This window comes from Polyodon spathula, chromosome 29, assembly GCF_017654505.1.
Source record: "Polyodon spathula isolate WHYD16114869_AA chromosome 29, ASM1765450v1, whole genome shotgun sequence".
NCBI classification, from domain to species: Eukaryota; Metazoa; Chordata; class Actinopteri; order Acipenseriformes; family Polyodontidae; genus Polyodon; species Polyodon spathula.
Window position 1 is genome coordinate 1,611,965 of NC_054562.1, and position 14,798 is coordinate 1,626,762.

General features: G+C 48.3%; 2 protein-coding genes across 2 annotated transcripts in view; one reads left to right on the top strand and one right to left on the bottom strand.

Moving 5' to 3' along the window:
- Window positions 1–4,398: 4,398 nt before the first annotated feature.
- On the bottom strand, window positions 4,399–11,011 carry clp1 (cleavage factor polyribonucleotide kinase subunit 1). Its single transcript, XM_041231940.1, has 7 exons — window positions 10,986–11,011; window positions 7,506–7,770; window positions 6,360–6,467; window positions 5,828–6,085; window positions 5,154–5,390; window positions 4,959–4,968; window positions 4,399–4,823 (listed from the first exon to the last, which is right to left on the bottom strand). The coding sequence occupies exons 2-7, from the start codon at window positions 7,746–7,748 to the stop codon at window positions 4,399–4,401; spliced, it is 1,281 nt and encodes a 426-aa protein (XP_041087874.1). The 5' UTR covers window positions 7,749–7,770; window positions 10,986–11,011.
- A 509-nt stretch (window positions 11,012–11,520) lies between these two features.
- Window positions 11,521–14,798, top strand: part of LOC121302120 — an 11,766-nt gene continuing 8,488 nt past the window's right edge. Inside the window, exon 1 of the mRNA XM_041231941.1 lies at window positions 11,521–11,599. Coding sequence (XP_041087875.1) covers window positions 11,521–11,599 — 79 coding nt within the window. The remainder of the gene's footprint in view (window positions 11,600–14,798) is intronic.

A 14,798-nucleotide genomic window follows, 5' to 3' on the forward strand; every position in this document is an offset into this window, starting at 1 on the left:
TCTTGCTAGCTATAATGCGAGGGGGGGTTTATTAATGCTAGAAATGACTGGATCCTGTTGTTAATGTATGGCTATCTAGATTTCAAGAAATAGACTCTGCATGGGGAGGAGCTCCATCCAAAAAAAAAAACAAAAAAAAAAAAAACAGCTTTGGCGTATTAAGGCGACTCAGCTTACAGCGGCTGTTGCAATAACTCACGATGGAGTCGAAATGTCGCCGTTTTTTTGGACAAATCCGTCACTCTTGCTTGCAATTATCCAACCAGCATCACTTTATAAAATGGCAAATGTTAATATATTGCAGTTCTGAGCGGAGCAATTGCTTTATTTATCCAAGGTTACGCTAACTTATCTCTCTCGGCTTGATTAACGCGAACCATTGCGTTGCGTGTTGATATGGGCTCGTTTTATTTTTTTACTTTTTTTTTTAAAGCATGAATTTGCGTCTGATCTCCGTGAATCTCGACTCTGAAGCGCAGAGAGAGGGGGGCTGTGCAATTCTCTGCTTCTCTGTGTTTATTTTGCAAGGGTCGTATGTTCTTGCAAACGTTTATTTATTTATTTCTTTTATCAAGTATACACGCATATAGATAACTAGCGATATTAACACTCAAAGACTGATCGCTTTGCCCTTAAACTGTAAAACAGGCAGGTATATATGTAGATTTATATATATAATTTTATATACTACCATATATATATAATTTTATGTTACTATTGTGAGAGGATAAGGTCTGTTTCATATTTTAGAAACCTAACGAAAATTTTAAATTAAAGCACTATATTGAAAGCTAAACTAATACGGACATTATTATTATTATATTATTAATATTATTATTCTTATTTATTAATTCACAGGTGTGACTACAAACGAAATATATCTGGATCAGGAATCTTTTCAACCTTTAATAAATACAGACCAAACCGAAAGCGAACTCTCGTCAAATCCAAGTATTTTTGCCCCAAAATAATTACGTCCCCTTGCGCTTCATTGGCTTGAGCAGCACAGAAAGATCTCCCGCGGCTTTCTCGCCTCTCTGAGTTTGAGAAAAATCGCTTCTTTTCACCGTTTGGTTGTTGTTGTTTTTTTTTGGCAGTGTGGAAGGCCCTTCGCGCAAGCGGATCCCCGACTTTTCCTGAGCACGCTCACCACGACTCGCTCGCTTCGAGTCCCGGCTTAACCAAACCGCGGGGCCCCGGTCCCGGTCCCGGCCTCACCTCGCCCGGGTTAGTTATTGAGGCAGCTGGCAAGCAGCTCGGACCGGAGCAGCGGAAGGCGTTCCCAGCATTTTTGGAAAACGGAGTTTGCGTAGAAAATGTAGATAAGATAACAACACAGTGAAAATAAGCAGAAAGAAGTGTCCCTTTTGTGCCAGGTTTGTCAGACGGTAACCGTGGGATGTAAACACATCTTACTCCGTCGGCTACGGAAACCGATTCAGCCTCCTGAGTTTTATAATCCCCTGGGCGGTGTGTGTGTGTGTGTAACCTTTTTTTTTCCCCGTACAACCCTTCCTCCTTTCTTTCACAATGTTTAATAAAACAATTTAAATATTTAAAGCCAGCCCTCCATCCCTGCTGGTTCGCTGCTCGGGTCTCGACTGGGACCCGTTACCTTTACAGCGCTATTTATAGAGCTCTCGAAATTTCAAATATTTCTCAAAATTCTATAACGGCTCCGTTCTCGCGCAGGAGAAAGCGAACGAAAAAAAAAAAACCCAACTCGAGCCATCAGACAGCAGCAGCGACGCACGGACTAACCCGCCCCCTTTCATTTCTACAACTCCCATTGGACAAGTTGGGCAACGGCAGCCGCCGATCATATTGAGAACCCAATAGAAATCCGGGGATCGGGTTGATTGACGGAGGAGGCGGGGACGGGAGGTGACTACAGTCCCCGCCCACTCGATGCTGACCGCTTTTCATTATTTATTTATTTTTGTAACTATTGTAGAGATTTCAGTTTTTAATTTTTTTAAAAAGACAATATTTAAAAGACAGCCCAAACCCAGATACTATCGCTCCAAAAGGGAACTGTGACAATAATTTTTATCAGTTTTCTGAATTTCGCCTGCCCCCGGTGTCAGAGTTGCCAGTTGGGCTTGTTTTTGTTTGGAGAGTCGCGGGTTGTAATTTGTACAGCGCGGATTGGGCTTGTTTTGAACGAAGTCGCGGTTTTCTTCTGTCGGAAAATCATCCTGCGCTCAGCACTGTCCCTTCAGACTGCCTCCTGTTTTCTGTTCTGAATCCAATCTCCATTTGCGACCCCCGGTCCTTGTTTCTTTTTTCAGTTTGAAAAAGTCACACAGGGGGGGGGGGGAGTCCCAGCTATCCAATAGAATTACCTTTTAGATTTTGAATGCTTCAGGTCGCCGCTTCGTCTTCTTTGTTCAAGACTGAACAGATTCAGTTCTGTAAGCCTGTCTGCATATGACAGGGATTTTAAACCCAGAATAATTGTTTTTTTAATGATGTGACGTGTAAATACACACATAAATAAATCAAGACACAGATAAACAAGGAAACATTCAGAAAGATTGATTTTTTTAAATGACCCGCCCCCTTCCATTCGCAATCGCCTTGGGCACCTGTTGATTGGCAGGCGAGATCAGCCAATCGGATGTCAGAAGATTCACAACTGCGGTTGTATCTCCTCCAATCAGCGCAGAGGAGCCTGTCGGACTGCAGAAGGGTCTGCGCTGTTACGGCCTTCCTCTACGTCGTTGCGCCTGACAAGTCTGACTAAATGTGTAGTCTGTGTCTGAGAGTGAGTCCTGAGAGTGTGTGTGTGGTGTGTGTGTGTGTTTCGTAGTGTGTGTGTGTGTGTGTGTGGTGTGTGTGTGTGTGTGAGTGTGAAGGTGTCGGTGATGTGTGTGTGGTGGAGTTTGGTTTTCGTGTGTGTGTGTGTGTGTGGAGTTTGAAGGTGTCAGTGTGTGTGTGTGTGTGTGTGGAGTTTGAAGGTGTCAGTGTGTGTGTGTGTGTGTGTGTGTGTGTGGAGTGTGGGTGGAGTTTTGAAACTTCCACACGCACTTACAACACAAACGCAGTTTTGAAGGTGTCAGTGTGCTGTGTGTGTGTGGTGGTTGCGGGGAGTCCACAGGTGGCGTGTGTGTGGGTGTGTGTGTGTGTGTTTGTGTGTGTGTTTTTGTGTCAGTGTGGTGTGTGTGTGTTTGTGTCAGTGTGTCAGTGTATGTATGTCAGTGGGTGTGTGTGAGAGTGAGGGGGTGTGTGTGTGTGTGAGTGTGTGTGTTTGTGTGTGTGTGTGAGTGTAAAGGTGTCAGTGTGTGTGTGTGTGTGTGTGTGGAATGTGAAGGTTGTCACACACCTGGGTTTGTGTGTGGTGAGCACCATGACGGTGTTGAGTGTGTTGTGTGGTGTGTGTGTGTGCGTGTGGAGTTTGAAGTGTAGTGTCTGTGTGTCCCAGTGTGAAGGTGTATGTGTGTGTTGTGTGTGTGTGTCTGTGTGTGCCTCAGGATCACTTTCCCAGTCACACACCCACACACTCAGCACTTGTGTGTGTATGTGTGTGCAATGTGTGTGTGTGTGTGTGTGTGTGTGGAGTGTGAAGGTGTGCAGTGTTTGTGTGTGTGGTGTGTGTGTCAATGTGTGTTGTGTGTGTGTGTGTGTGTGTGGTGTGTTTGTGTGTGTGTTTGTGAGTGAAGGTGTCATTGTGTGTGTGTGTGTGTGGAGTGTGAAAGTGTCAGTGTGTGTGTGTGTGTGATGTGGGAGTTTGACCCTCACAGTTTATTGTTTGGTGTGTTCTTAATATTTTGTACTCTTATAAAAAACAGTCCTTGATTTTCGTGCCGGGTCACCGTCCGAGAAGTGTCATTCTTAGCAAAGAGTCTCGTCTGCACCCGACGACGATGTCGCTGTTCTTAGGCAAAGAGTGTAGTGACACAGAGACAGGAGACGTCTGGCCTTTCACACTGCCGACACCCACCCCCCCCCCCCCCCCCTCCCCCCCCCCCCCCCCCACCTCACCTGGGTCGTGAAGGTGTGACGGGTGTCCACGTGTCCCCCAGCGTGGCGACGACGACTATGACTGCTGATACCCCGACGCCTTTTGGACCCCCACGGGCCCTCGGCGGCACACATCTTAGCCCAAACCTCCAGACCCAAAATGGATCCTTTCACCCAAACCTCTGCCGCTCTCTAATCTGACCAGCTTCACTAAATTAAAAACCAGCGGAAGGCTGTGAAACTGGGGCCCGGCGGCTGCCATCTTGGCTCAAACCTCCCTATGCTTTCCCACACACTCCCTACCAGATCAGGCCTAAAATGGCTGCAGTCTCCCCTTCCCTTTCCCATCTCTCCTGCTCTCCTCCCCCCTCTCCCTCCCTCTCCCCCTCCCCCCTCTCCTCCCCCTGGAGATGGATAACTCTCCCAGGTACTTGCTTACAGGTACACGCGTCCTACGTCCATGATGAGCAGGATGTTTTTGGGGAGCGGTCGGGGCGCGGGGGAGAGCACGGTGAGGACCTGCCTCTCGGGATCCACGGCGGTGACCACGATGAACCCGGCCACGCTGCTCTCGATCACGGAGTCCCCCGCGCCCCCCTCGGCCGTGCTGACGCTCAGCAGGTGGTGCACGAGGTCGCGCCCGGGGGTCACGGGCACCAGCTTCAGCTGGTTGTCTTCCTGGGACATGCCCAGCGGCAGGCAGGAGTCGGGGATGGTGGGCGCCCCGATCTTGTAGATGCGCACGTCGGAGAAGCGAACGTCGAAGGCGTGGGGGTACAGACCTCCACGGAATCCGTAGAAGTAATCGCGCACCTTGTCGTCCCGGGACTCGCGGCGGTAATCCTTCGAGCGCTCCACCACTGGGAGGGGAGGGGAGGGGAGGGAGAATTCAGTTAAAGGGTGTATGGTGAAGACCGTGTTAGTTTTCTCCCCTTTCTCGTTTCTTCTCTTCTCTTTGTCTCTCCCACCTCCACCCTTGACTGCAGTAGCAATACCCCCTCCCCTCTCTCTCCTCCTCGCTCCTCTCCTGTCTCTCCTCTCTCTCTCTCTTCTCTCTCCCCCTCCCCTCTCTCTTCTCCCCTCTATCCTCTCCTCCCTCCTCCTCACCCCTCTGCCTCTCCTCTCTCCTCCTCCTCTCTCCCCTCCCCCCCCCTCCCCCCTCCTCTCTCCTCTTCAGGGGACCCCTAAACCCGTGGTCGTGTCACAGTCTTCACGAAGTAGGGCAGGTCTCTGTGCAGCTCGTTGTAGAGCCTCTCCTGGTCCAGCACGATGACCACGTCCACCTCGAAGGCAGAGGCTGCGTGGACGAGGGCCTGGTACCCTGAGCCCTTCACCCAGCCGCAGGGGTTGATCACACAGCCGCTGGAGCAGGCCCGCCGATTCACCTCGCAGCGCTGGTTAAACACGGCCGCCAGCCGGGAAGTGATCTACACAACACAGAGAGACACTGATCAATACACTGATCACTACAGAGAGACGCTGATCAATACACTGATCAATACAGTGATCACTACAGAGAGATGCTGATCAATACGCTGATCAATACAGAGAGACACTGATCAATACACTGATCAATAAATTCAGGTTGATTCTCTCCACTCCCCTCTCTCTCTCTCTCTCCCACCTTGTTGTACAATTTGAAGTTGGTTAGATCCTCTCTCCTCTTCTCTTCTCTCCCTCTCTCCTCTCTCCTCTCTCCCCTCCCCTCCCCTCTCTCTCTCCTCTCTCTCTCCCCTCTCCTCCCCTCTCTCTCTCTCCTCTCCTCTGTCCTCTCTCTCTCCTCCCCTCTCTCTCCTCCTCTCCTCTCTCTCTTCTCCTCTCTCCTCTCTCCTCTCTCCCTCCTCTCTCCTCTCCTCTCTCTCACCTTGTTGTACAGTTTGATGTTGGTTCCAGGGCTGGTTGATCCAAAGTGGTACACGAGGGGTGCCTGTACGCTGTACCCCTCCTCCACGTCGGCGGGCCTCTCTATGCACAGCGCCCCCACCGTGCCGGGCAGGGAGATGCTGCCCTGCCCCACGTCCAGCTCCACCAGTGTGGGGCGCCGGCCCACACGCACCGCGTAGTTCAACAGGATCCGGCACAGAGTCGACTTCCCCACGTCTGTGGGGCCCACCACCATCACCTGGGAGAAAACCAGTGGGACGAGTACAGCAGACCAGTACAGGAGACCAGTACAGTACAGACCAATGCAGGAGACCAGTACAGACAAGTACAGGAGACCAGACCAGTACAGGAGACCAGTACAGTACAGACCAGTAGAGGAAACCAGTACAGACCAGTCCAGTATCAGGAAACCAGTGCACGATCAGTGTGAACCCTAATGGGTAAAATAATATAATAATAATAATAATAATAATAATATGATGATGATGATGAAGTCTCTCTCTCTCTCTCACCCGAGGCCCGCGCTCCCCCTCCCGGTCTGCCTGCTGTCTCATCTGCTCCAGCGCGGCGTGTGTGTTCAGATACAGCAGCATGGGGGTGTCACGAGACACATAGGCAACCTGGGGGGGGAGAGAGAGAGCAGGGGAGGGAGGGAGAGAGAGGGGAGGAGAGAGAGAAGAGGAGAGAGGGTGGGGGTGAGGAGAGAGAGGCGTGTGGGGATAGGAATAGAGATGAGAGAGTGGGGGAGACCAGAGAGAGAAAGGAATCAGAAGGGGGAGACAGAGAAAGAGGGAGGGAGGAGAGTTCAGTATATATATGTGTGATAAAGGGGGAAGAAAGAGGAGAGGAGAGGAGAGGGGGGAGAGAGGAGAGAGAGAGGAGGAGAGAGAGAGAGAGAGGAGCTTGAGAGAGAGAGAGAGAGGAGGAGAGAGAGGAGAGAGAGAGAGAAGAGAGGAGAGAGAGAGAGGAGAGAGGAGGAGAGGGGAGAGGAGAGGCTAGAGAGGAAGGCTCGGATATAGCGGAGGTGATAGAGTGAGGAGGTCCTCGAGGACTTGGAGTAGAGCGACTGTGAGAGATCGGGTATATAGTAGGGAGGGAGAAGGGGGAGAGATCTGGATGAGCGAGTATATGATTGATGGTATCTGAGTGTGGTCTAGTCGATAGAGAGGGGTGATTATTATGTTGAGATATACTTTTTAATCAGATTTGGTTTTTGTACTGGTCGCTTCGTATTTATTACCTTTCGTTATCAGTCTTTTAAAAACTTTGGCCACCCCAAGAGCGTCATGCTCATAAACTTTGAGATTATTACTTGTTTTATCATTTCGGTTTGTAATATTTTAAAAACTTTGGCAACACCAGAGCGTCATGCCAATAAAGTTCATTTGAATTTGAGAGGAGAGGAGAGAGGAGGGGAGAGGAGGAGAGAGAGAGAGAGATGCTCCGCCTTTACCAAGCCACCCCCCCCCCCCACTTTCTCCTCCTAAGAGAGCGGAGGATGGGGCGGAGACTCATTGACCGATTGACGATGATGAAGAGCCCATCTCCCAGAGGGCTGAGCCGGGATTTGAACCTCCTGGTACCAAGCCCCCATTCTCTAAGCGCTGGAGCAGCCAGCCTGCGTTGACGATGACGATGATGAAGGAGACCCAGATTACCTCTGTCTTGCCGCTCAGCTGCACGGCGCACCCTTGCCAGGTGAACACGGCGATCTTGCAGCCCGAATCGAAGGTGTACCGCTTGCTCCGGTTCAGCTCGGAGCCGAAAACCTCGGCCAGCCCGGACAGGAGCTCCAGCTGCACCTGCTCCCCGGACTCCACCTCGAAGCGGAGCTCAGTCTCCTTCTCCAGGTCGAAACGCACCCCGGAGCGCTCCTCCTTCGAGCTCTCCTCCGCGCTCATCCTGAGACACACAGCTGCTGCTCTGCAAAACCAGAGTCAAACCCATCCCACATTCCAGAGTCAAACCCATCCCACATTCTAGAGTCAAACCCATCCCAAATTCCAGAGTCAAAGCCATCCCTCATTCCAGTGTCAAACCAATCCCTCATTCCAGAGTCAAAGCCAGCCCCTAGATTCCACTTTCAAATCAATCTCTGATTTCTATTTCAAATCCATCCCCTAGATTCCAATTTCAAATCAATTCCTGATTCCTCTGAATCAATTCCAACACAGCGGCAGCGATCGCACCAGAAAATAGCTTCTATTGAAGAGCTCTGTCTGTCTCTCTGCAGCTTTAATGAAACTAAACTCTCTTCAGAGTGTAGTAAACTAACACAGACACCAAGAAGGGATTATATTGCAGCATCAAACTGAACAGGATTGTGGGGCTCTGTCTGTCCGTCTGTCTGTCTGTCTGCCTGCCAGTTAAAATCTGCTTCAAACAAAAGCAGCAATTATTATTAAACTCCTAGTGAAAGCAGGACTGGATCACACTGCTGTGCAGCGGGAGTCTGATTATTAAACTCCTAGTGAAAGCAGGACTGGATCACACTGCTGTGCAGCGGGAGTCTGATTATTAAACTCCTAGTGAAAGCAGGACTGGATCACACCGCTGTGCAGCGGGAGTCTGATTATTAAACTCCTAGTGAAAGCAGGACTGGATCACACTGCTGTGCAGCGGGAGTCTGATTATTAAACTCCTAGTGAAAGCAGGACTGGATCACACTGCTGTGCAGCGGGAGTCTGATTATTAAACTCCTAGTGAAAGCAGGACTGGATCACAACGCTGTGCAGCGGGAGTCTGATTATTAAACTCCTAGTGAAAGCAGGACTGGATCACACTGCTGTGCAGCGGGAGTCTGATTATTAAACTCCTAGTGAAACCAGGACTGGATCACACTGCTGTGCAGCGGGAGTCTGATTATTAAACTCCTAGTGAAAGCAGGACTGGATCACACTGCTGTGCAGCGGGAGTCTGATTATTAAACTCCTAGTGAAAGCAGGACTGGATCACACTGCTGTGCAGCGGGAGTCTGATTATTAAACTCCTAGTGAAAGCAGGACTGGATCACACCGCTGTGCAGCGGGAGTCTGATTATTAAACTCCTAGTGAAAGCAGGACTGGATCACACTGCTGTGCAGCGGGAGTCTCATTATTAAACTCCTAGTGAAAGCAGGACTGGATCACACTGCTGTGCAGCGGGAGTCTGATTATTAAACTCCTAGTGAAAGCAGGACTGGATCACACTGCTGTGCAGCGGGAGTCTGATTATTAAACTCCTAGTGAAAGCAGGACTGGATCACACTGCTGTGCAGCGGGAGTCTGATTATTAAACTCCTAGTGAAAGCAGGACTGGATCACACTGCTGTGCAGCGGGAGTCTGATTATTAAACTCCTAGTGAAAGCAGGACTGGATCACACTGCTGTGCAGCGGGAGTCTGATTATTAAACTCCTAGTGAAAGCAGGACTGGATCACACTGCTGTGCAGCGGGAGTCTGATTATTAAACTCCTAGTGAAAGCAGGACTGGATCACACTGCTGTGCAGCGGGAGTCTGATTATTAAACTCCTAGTGAAAGCAGGGGACTGGATCACACTGCTGTGCAGCGGGAGTCTGATTATTAAACTCCTAGTGAAAGCAGGACTGGATCACACTGCTGTGAAGCGGGAGTCTGATTATTAAACTCCTAGTGAAAGCAGGACTGGATCACACTGCTGTGCAGCACCCTGGCTGTGTCATTCGGGATTCAGTGAATTTTGACCCTCCTAGTGACACCGGAACTGGATCACACTGCTGTGCAGCGGGAGTCTTTCTTAAACTCCTACGACAGTCTGTCACACACTCTTGCTGTGGCGGCGTGAGCTATTACTTTCGTCCCTGCTGTGCGAGGGTGGATACGACAACGTCTGCGGGAGTCTTATTATTAAACTCCTAGTGAAAGCAGGACTGGATCACACTGCTGTGCAGCGGGAGTCTGATTATTAAACTCCTAGTGAAAGCAGGACTGGATCACACCGCTGTGCAGCGGGAGTCTGATTATTAAACTCCTAGTGAAAGCAGGACTGGATCACACACACTGCGGTGCAGCCGGGAGTCTGATATAACTCCTAGATGAAAGCAGTCGGGATCCACGCTGTGCAGCGGAGTTGATTTTAAACCTCCTATTGAAAGTCAGGACTGTATCACACTGCGTGCATCGTGAGTCCAGATATTAAACTCCTATGTTGAACCATTACTGGATCACACTTGCTTTGCAAGCGGAGCTGATTAATTAAACTCCTAGTAAAGCAGGACTGGATACAACCGCTGTTCCGCGGGAGTCTGATATTAAACTCCTCTTGAAGCAGACTGGACACATGCTGTGGCATCGGTAGTCCTGGATTATTACACTCCTATTGAAACCAGGATGGATCACAACGTAGTTTCAGCGGGAGTCTGATTAAACTCCATGGTGGAAACCAGGACTGAATCCACACTGCTGTGGCGCGGGATTCTGATTATTAACTCCTAGTGAAACAGGACTAGGATCACAACTGCATGTGCAAGCGTGAGTCTGATTATTAACCCGATGAACCTGGGGATCACACTGCTGTGCAGCGGGAGTCTGATTATTAAACTCCTAGTGAAAGCAGGACTGGATCACACTGCTGTGCAGCGGGAGTCTGATTATTAAACTCCTAGTGAAACCAGGACTGGATCACACTGCTGTGCAGCGGGAGTCTGATTATTAAACTCCTAGTGAAAGCAGGACTGGATCACACTGCTGTGCAGCGGGAGTCTGTTGTTATTAAACTCCTAGTGAAAGCAGGACTGGATCACACTGCTGTGCAGCGGGAGTCTGATTATTAAACTCCTAGTGAAACCAGGACTGGATCACACTGCTGTGCAGCGGGAGTCTGATTATTAAACTCCTAGTGAAAGCAGGACTGGATCACACCGCTGTGCAGCGGGAGTCTCATTCCCAGCCCTGTCCCGACAAAGAAGAAAAAAAGTATCCGACCTGTAACATTGCAATACAGAAACAAGCCCGCTGTTAAACAATAAAAACGAATACAGACTGTTTACTCCGGAGTTTAATAGAAAAAAGACTGAAGGTTTGTTTACAGTCGGGCAAACGTGTCTGTGCACAACCAAAACATCTAAATAAATAGTTATTAAAATCATTGTGTTATTAATTTATAACATGGTACCTTACCTGTTGTTGTTGTTGTTGTTGTTGTGTTGTTAAATAAGCAACCAACAAATTTGTTCGGCGACAAATTTTGTTATTTTCTTTATTCTGTCAAATGAGGCCTCAAAGAAATCCATTTTCTGACTTTCTCTACTCTGGAACAACGAACTCAGTTAGGGGCGAGGCGAGGCCCCAACGTAAACCCTTACATCAGAATTTTATTCCGCAACAAACGTTGGCGCTAAACCCCGCGAACAAGGGTCGTTGATTTCCGACATCTAACTCTGTTCTCTCTTCCTTCTTGTTGTTGTTGTTGTTGTTATTATTTCGCTTGGTTGTTTTCGGCGCTTCTCTCTCAGCAGCCCGGCCTCGCAGTCGCGCCGATCATTCCCTTTCCGGTAAGATCTGCCAGAGATGACGACCTTCCTGCCTCTGAGCCAATCCCCGCTCCCGCTCCCCGGGGTTGCATTCTGGGAATTGTAGTCTTTATCTAACGGCGTTGTTTGCAAGCGCGATTTGGGGCGATTGCTTCCCAGCCAGAGACGCTAAGGCTGTAGAAATGACCTCTGCCTGCGTGGTCGGGACAGTCGCGATTCCCTGGCTCATGTCCCGATATCGACCCACAGTTGTTAATGGTGGTTTGTTCTGCAGTGTAAAGCACACGGATCTGTGGTTCAGCGGCTTGTGCAAAGGGAAGGACGCTTCATTCACGATGTCTGTTTTCACTGTCCTCACGGAGAGAGGGGGGGGGGGTACGTCTATTACATGATAAGGACTGTTTTTTTTTTCGTCTATGACGCCTCTCACGTGTACAGGAGAGACGCGCACTGAAGACAGGGAGACGCGCACGACTTCTCAAAATCTGACCCGCTATCACTGAAAAACCGTCAACAACCGGACCTGCAACACCATTACCATTATTATTATTATATGATTATTATTATTATTTTATTATTAATGAGTCATTTAAATCGTGTTTCATTTTCAGATATCTCTATAGACTCGAGTTAACATTACCGTAAACGGAACATTCGTCTCTACTCCCCCTCGCTCTCTCTCTCATCGAATGCAAATCTTTTGCTTGTTGTTGGAGTTTATGATACGGTGCGCAACCCCGTGATACGACAATCAGAATAATATTCGGTTGGCTGCATATGTCAAATAATACGCTCGACGGGAATCCCCTCTCTCTATCTCTCTCCTCTCTCTCTCTCTCTGTCTCTCTCCTATATTTTGCATACGCGCACTTTAAAAAAAAATAGACGAATAACCGTTTAAATATCTAGATCGATGTTTAATTTTCGCCCTCTCTCTCCCCCCCCCTGCACACGCACAGACAATGACGTCAGCGCTATTCCCAAACAACTAACCGGTATCTCATTATTATTATTATTACATCCGTCCTTGTTTTATAATATTAATACCTATTCATATCTTATAACTCTATAATAAAACTCGGTCTCCCATAAAAACCTAATCCTTCCTGGCTCTTCACCCCAAAACAAAAACACAAACAGCTGAGATTCCGACAAGCGGAAGTTTCCGCCAGCACGGTGATACCGTCAACTGTGGAGTTTGGTCATGCTGTGTGCCCAGCTGGACTCAGGCTTTGCGGTAGCGTCGGGGAAGAGAGCTTCTGGTCTCTCCTCTGAATGCTTTACCAGTCCTCTCTGTGCTTTACCCTGCTTCCCTGTGCTTTACCAGACCTCTCCTGTGCTTTACAATGCTTCCCTATGCTTTACCAGACCTCTCTGGTCTTTACAATGCTTCCCTATGCCGTACCAGACCTCTCTGTGCTTTACAACAATGCTTCCCTGTGCTTACCATACCTCCGCCGCTGTTGTCGTGCCGCGGTGTCCCACGTCACGGGTGACGCGCTGTTGTGGTTTCGCAGCCCCGCACTGAAGACAGGAGAGACATGTACTGAAGACAGGAGAGACATGTACTGAAGACAGGAGAGACATGTACTGAAGACAGGAGAGACGCGCACTGAAGACAGGAGAGACGCGCACGACTTTCTTAAAATCTGACCCGCTACCAGACCTACTCTGTGCTTTACAATTCTTCCCTATGTCCAGACCTCTCTGTGCTTTACAATGCTTCCCTATTACCATTATTATTATTCTTATTATATTACCAGCCCCCTATCTGTGCTTTAACTAAGTATCCCTATGTTTACCAGACCTCTCTGTGTTTTACAAAGCTTCCCTATATCTTTACCAGACCTCTCTGGGCCTTACATTACCGTACGGAAACACTTCGTTTTCTTTTAATTATTATTATTATTTCTCGAATGCAATCTGTTGCTGTTGTTGGAGTTTAATGATACAGGTGCGCACCCCGGTGTATAGCATCAGAATAATATATCGTGGCTGCATATTCAAAATAATACCCAATTCGACGGGATAAACCACCTTTTAGCGGGTAAAACGTGCGCCTTGCGAGACCGTAGCCTATATATTTGCATACGCGCACTTTAAAAAATAAAATAGACGAATATAACCGTTTAAATATCTATATATCGATGTTTAATTTTTCGATAATAAGACTGACAGACACTCGCACGCACACAATGACGTAAGCGCTACCCAAAACAACAGAACCGTTATTATTATTATTATTATTACAATCTCGTCTTGTTTTATTAATATTAATACCTATTAATATATATAATAATATATATAATAGAAATACGTAGATAAATAAAAAAAAATAAGTCCTGGCACGTGAGAAAAACAAAAACAAACAAACAAGCTGAGATACGCAAGCGGAAGTTCCGCCGCCGGTGATACCGTCGCTGAGGTGAGTTGGTCCTGCTGTGTGTTCATCTGGACTGAGGCGCTGCGGTAAGACCGGGGAAGAGAGAGACAGAGAGAGAGAGATGCTTTACCAGACCTCTCTGTGCTTTGCAATGCTTCCCTGTGCTTTACCAGACCTCTCTGTGCTTTACAATGCTTCCCTGTGCTTTGCCATACCTCTCTGCTTTACCAAACCTCTCTCTATACTTTACAATGCTTCCCTATGCTTTACCACCTCCTCTCTGTGCTTTACAATGCTTCCCTGTGCTTTACCAGACCTCTCTGTGCTTTACAATGCTTCCCTATGCTTTACCAGACCTCTCTGTGCTTTACAATGCTTCCCTATGCTTTACCAGACCTCTCTGTGCTTTACAATGCTTCCCTATGCTTTACCAGACCTCTCTGTGCTTTACAATGCTTCCCTATGCTTTACCAGACCTCTCTGTGCTTTACAATGCTTCCCTATGCTTTACCAGACCTCTCTGTGCTTTACAATGCTTCCCTATGCTTTACCAGACCTCTCTGTGCTTTACAATGCTTCCCTATGTTTTACCAGACCTCTCTGTGCTTTACAATGCTTCCCTATGCTTTACCAGACCTCTCTGTGCTTTACAATGCTTCCCTATGCTTTACCAGACCTCTCTGTGCTTTACAATGCTTCCCTATGCTTTACCAGACCTCTCTGTGCTTTACAATGCTTCCCTATGCTTTACCAGACCTCTCTGTGCTTTACAATGCTTCCCTATGCTTTACCAGACCTCTCTGTGCTTTACAATGCTTTACCAGACCCTCTGCTTTACAATGCTTCCTGGTGCTTTACCAGACCTCTCTGTGCTTTACAATGCTTCCCTGTGCTTTACCATACCTCTCTGTGCTTTACAATGCTTCCCTATGCTTTACCATACCTCTCTGTGCTTTACAATGCTTCCCTGTGCTTTACCAGACCTCTCTGTGCTTTACAATGCTTCCCTTGCTTTACCAGACCTCTCTGTGCTTTAATGCTTCCCAGCTTTACCTACCTCTCTGCTTTACAATGCTT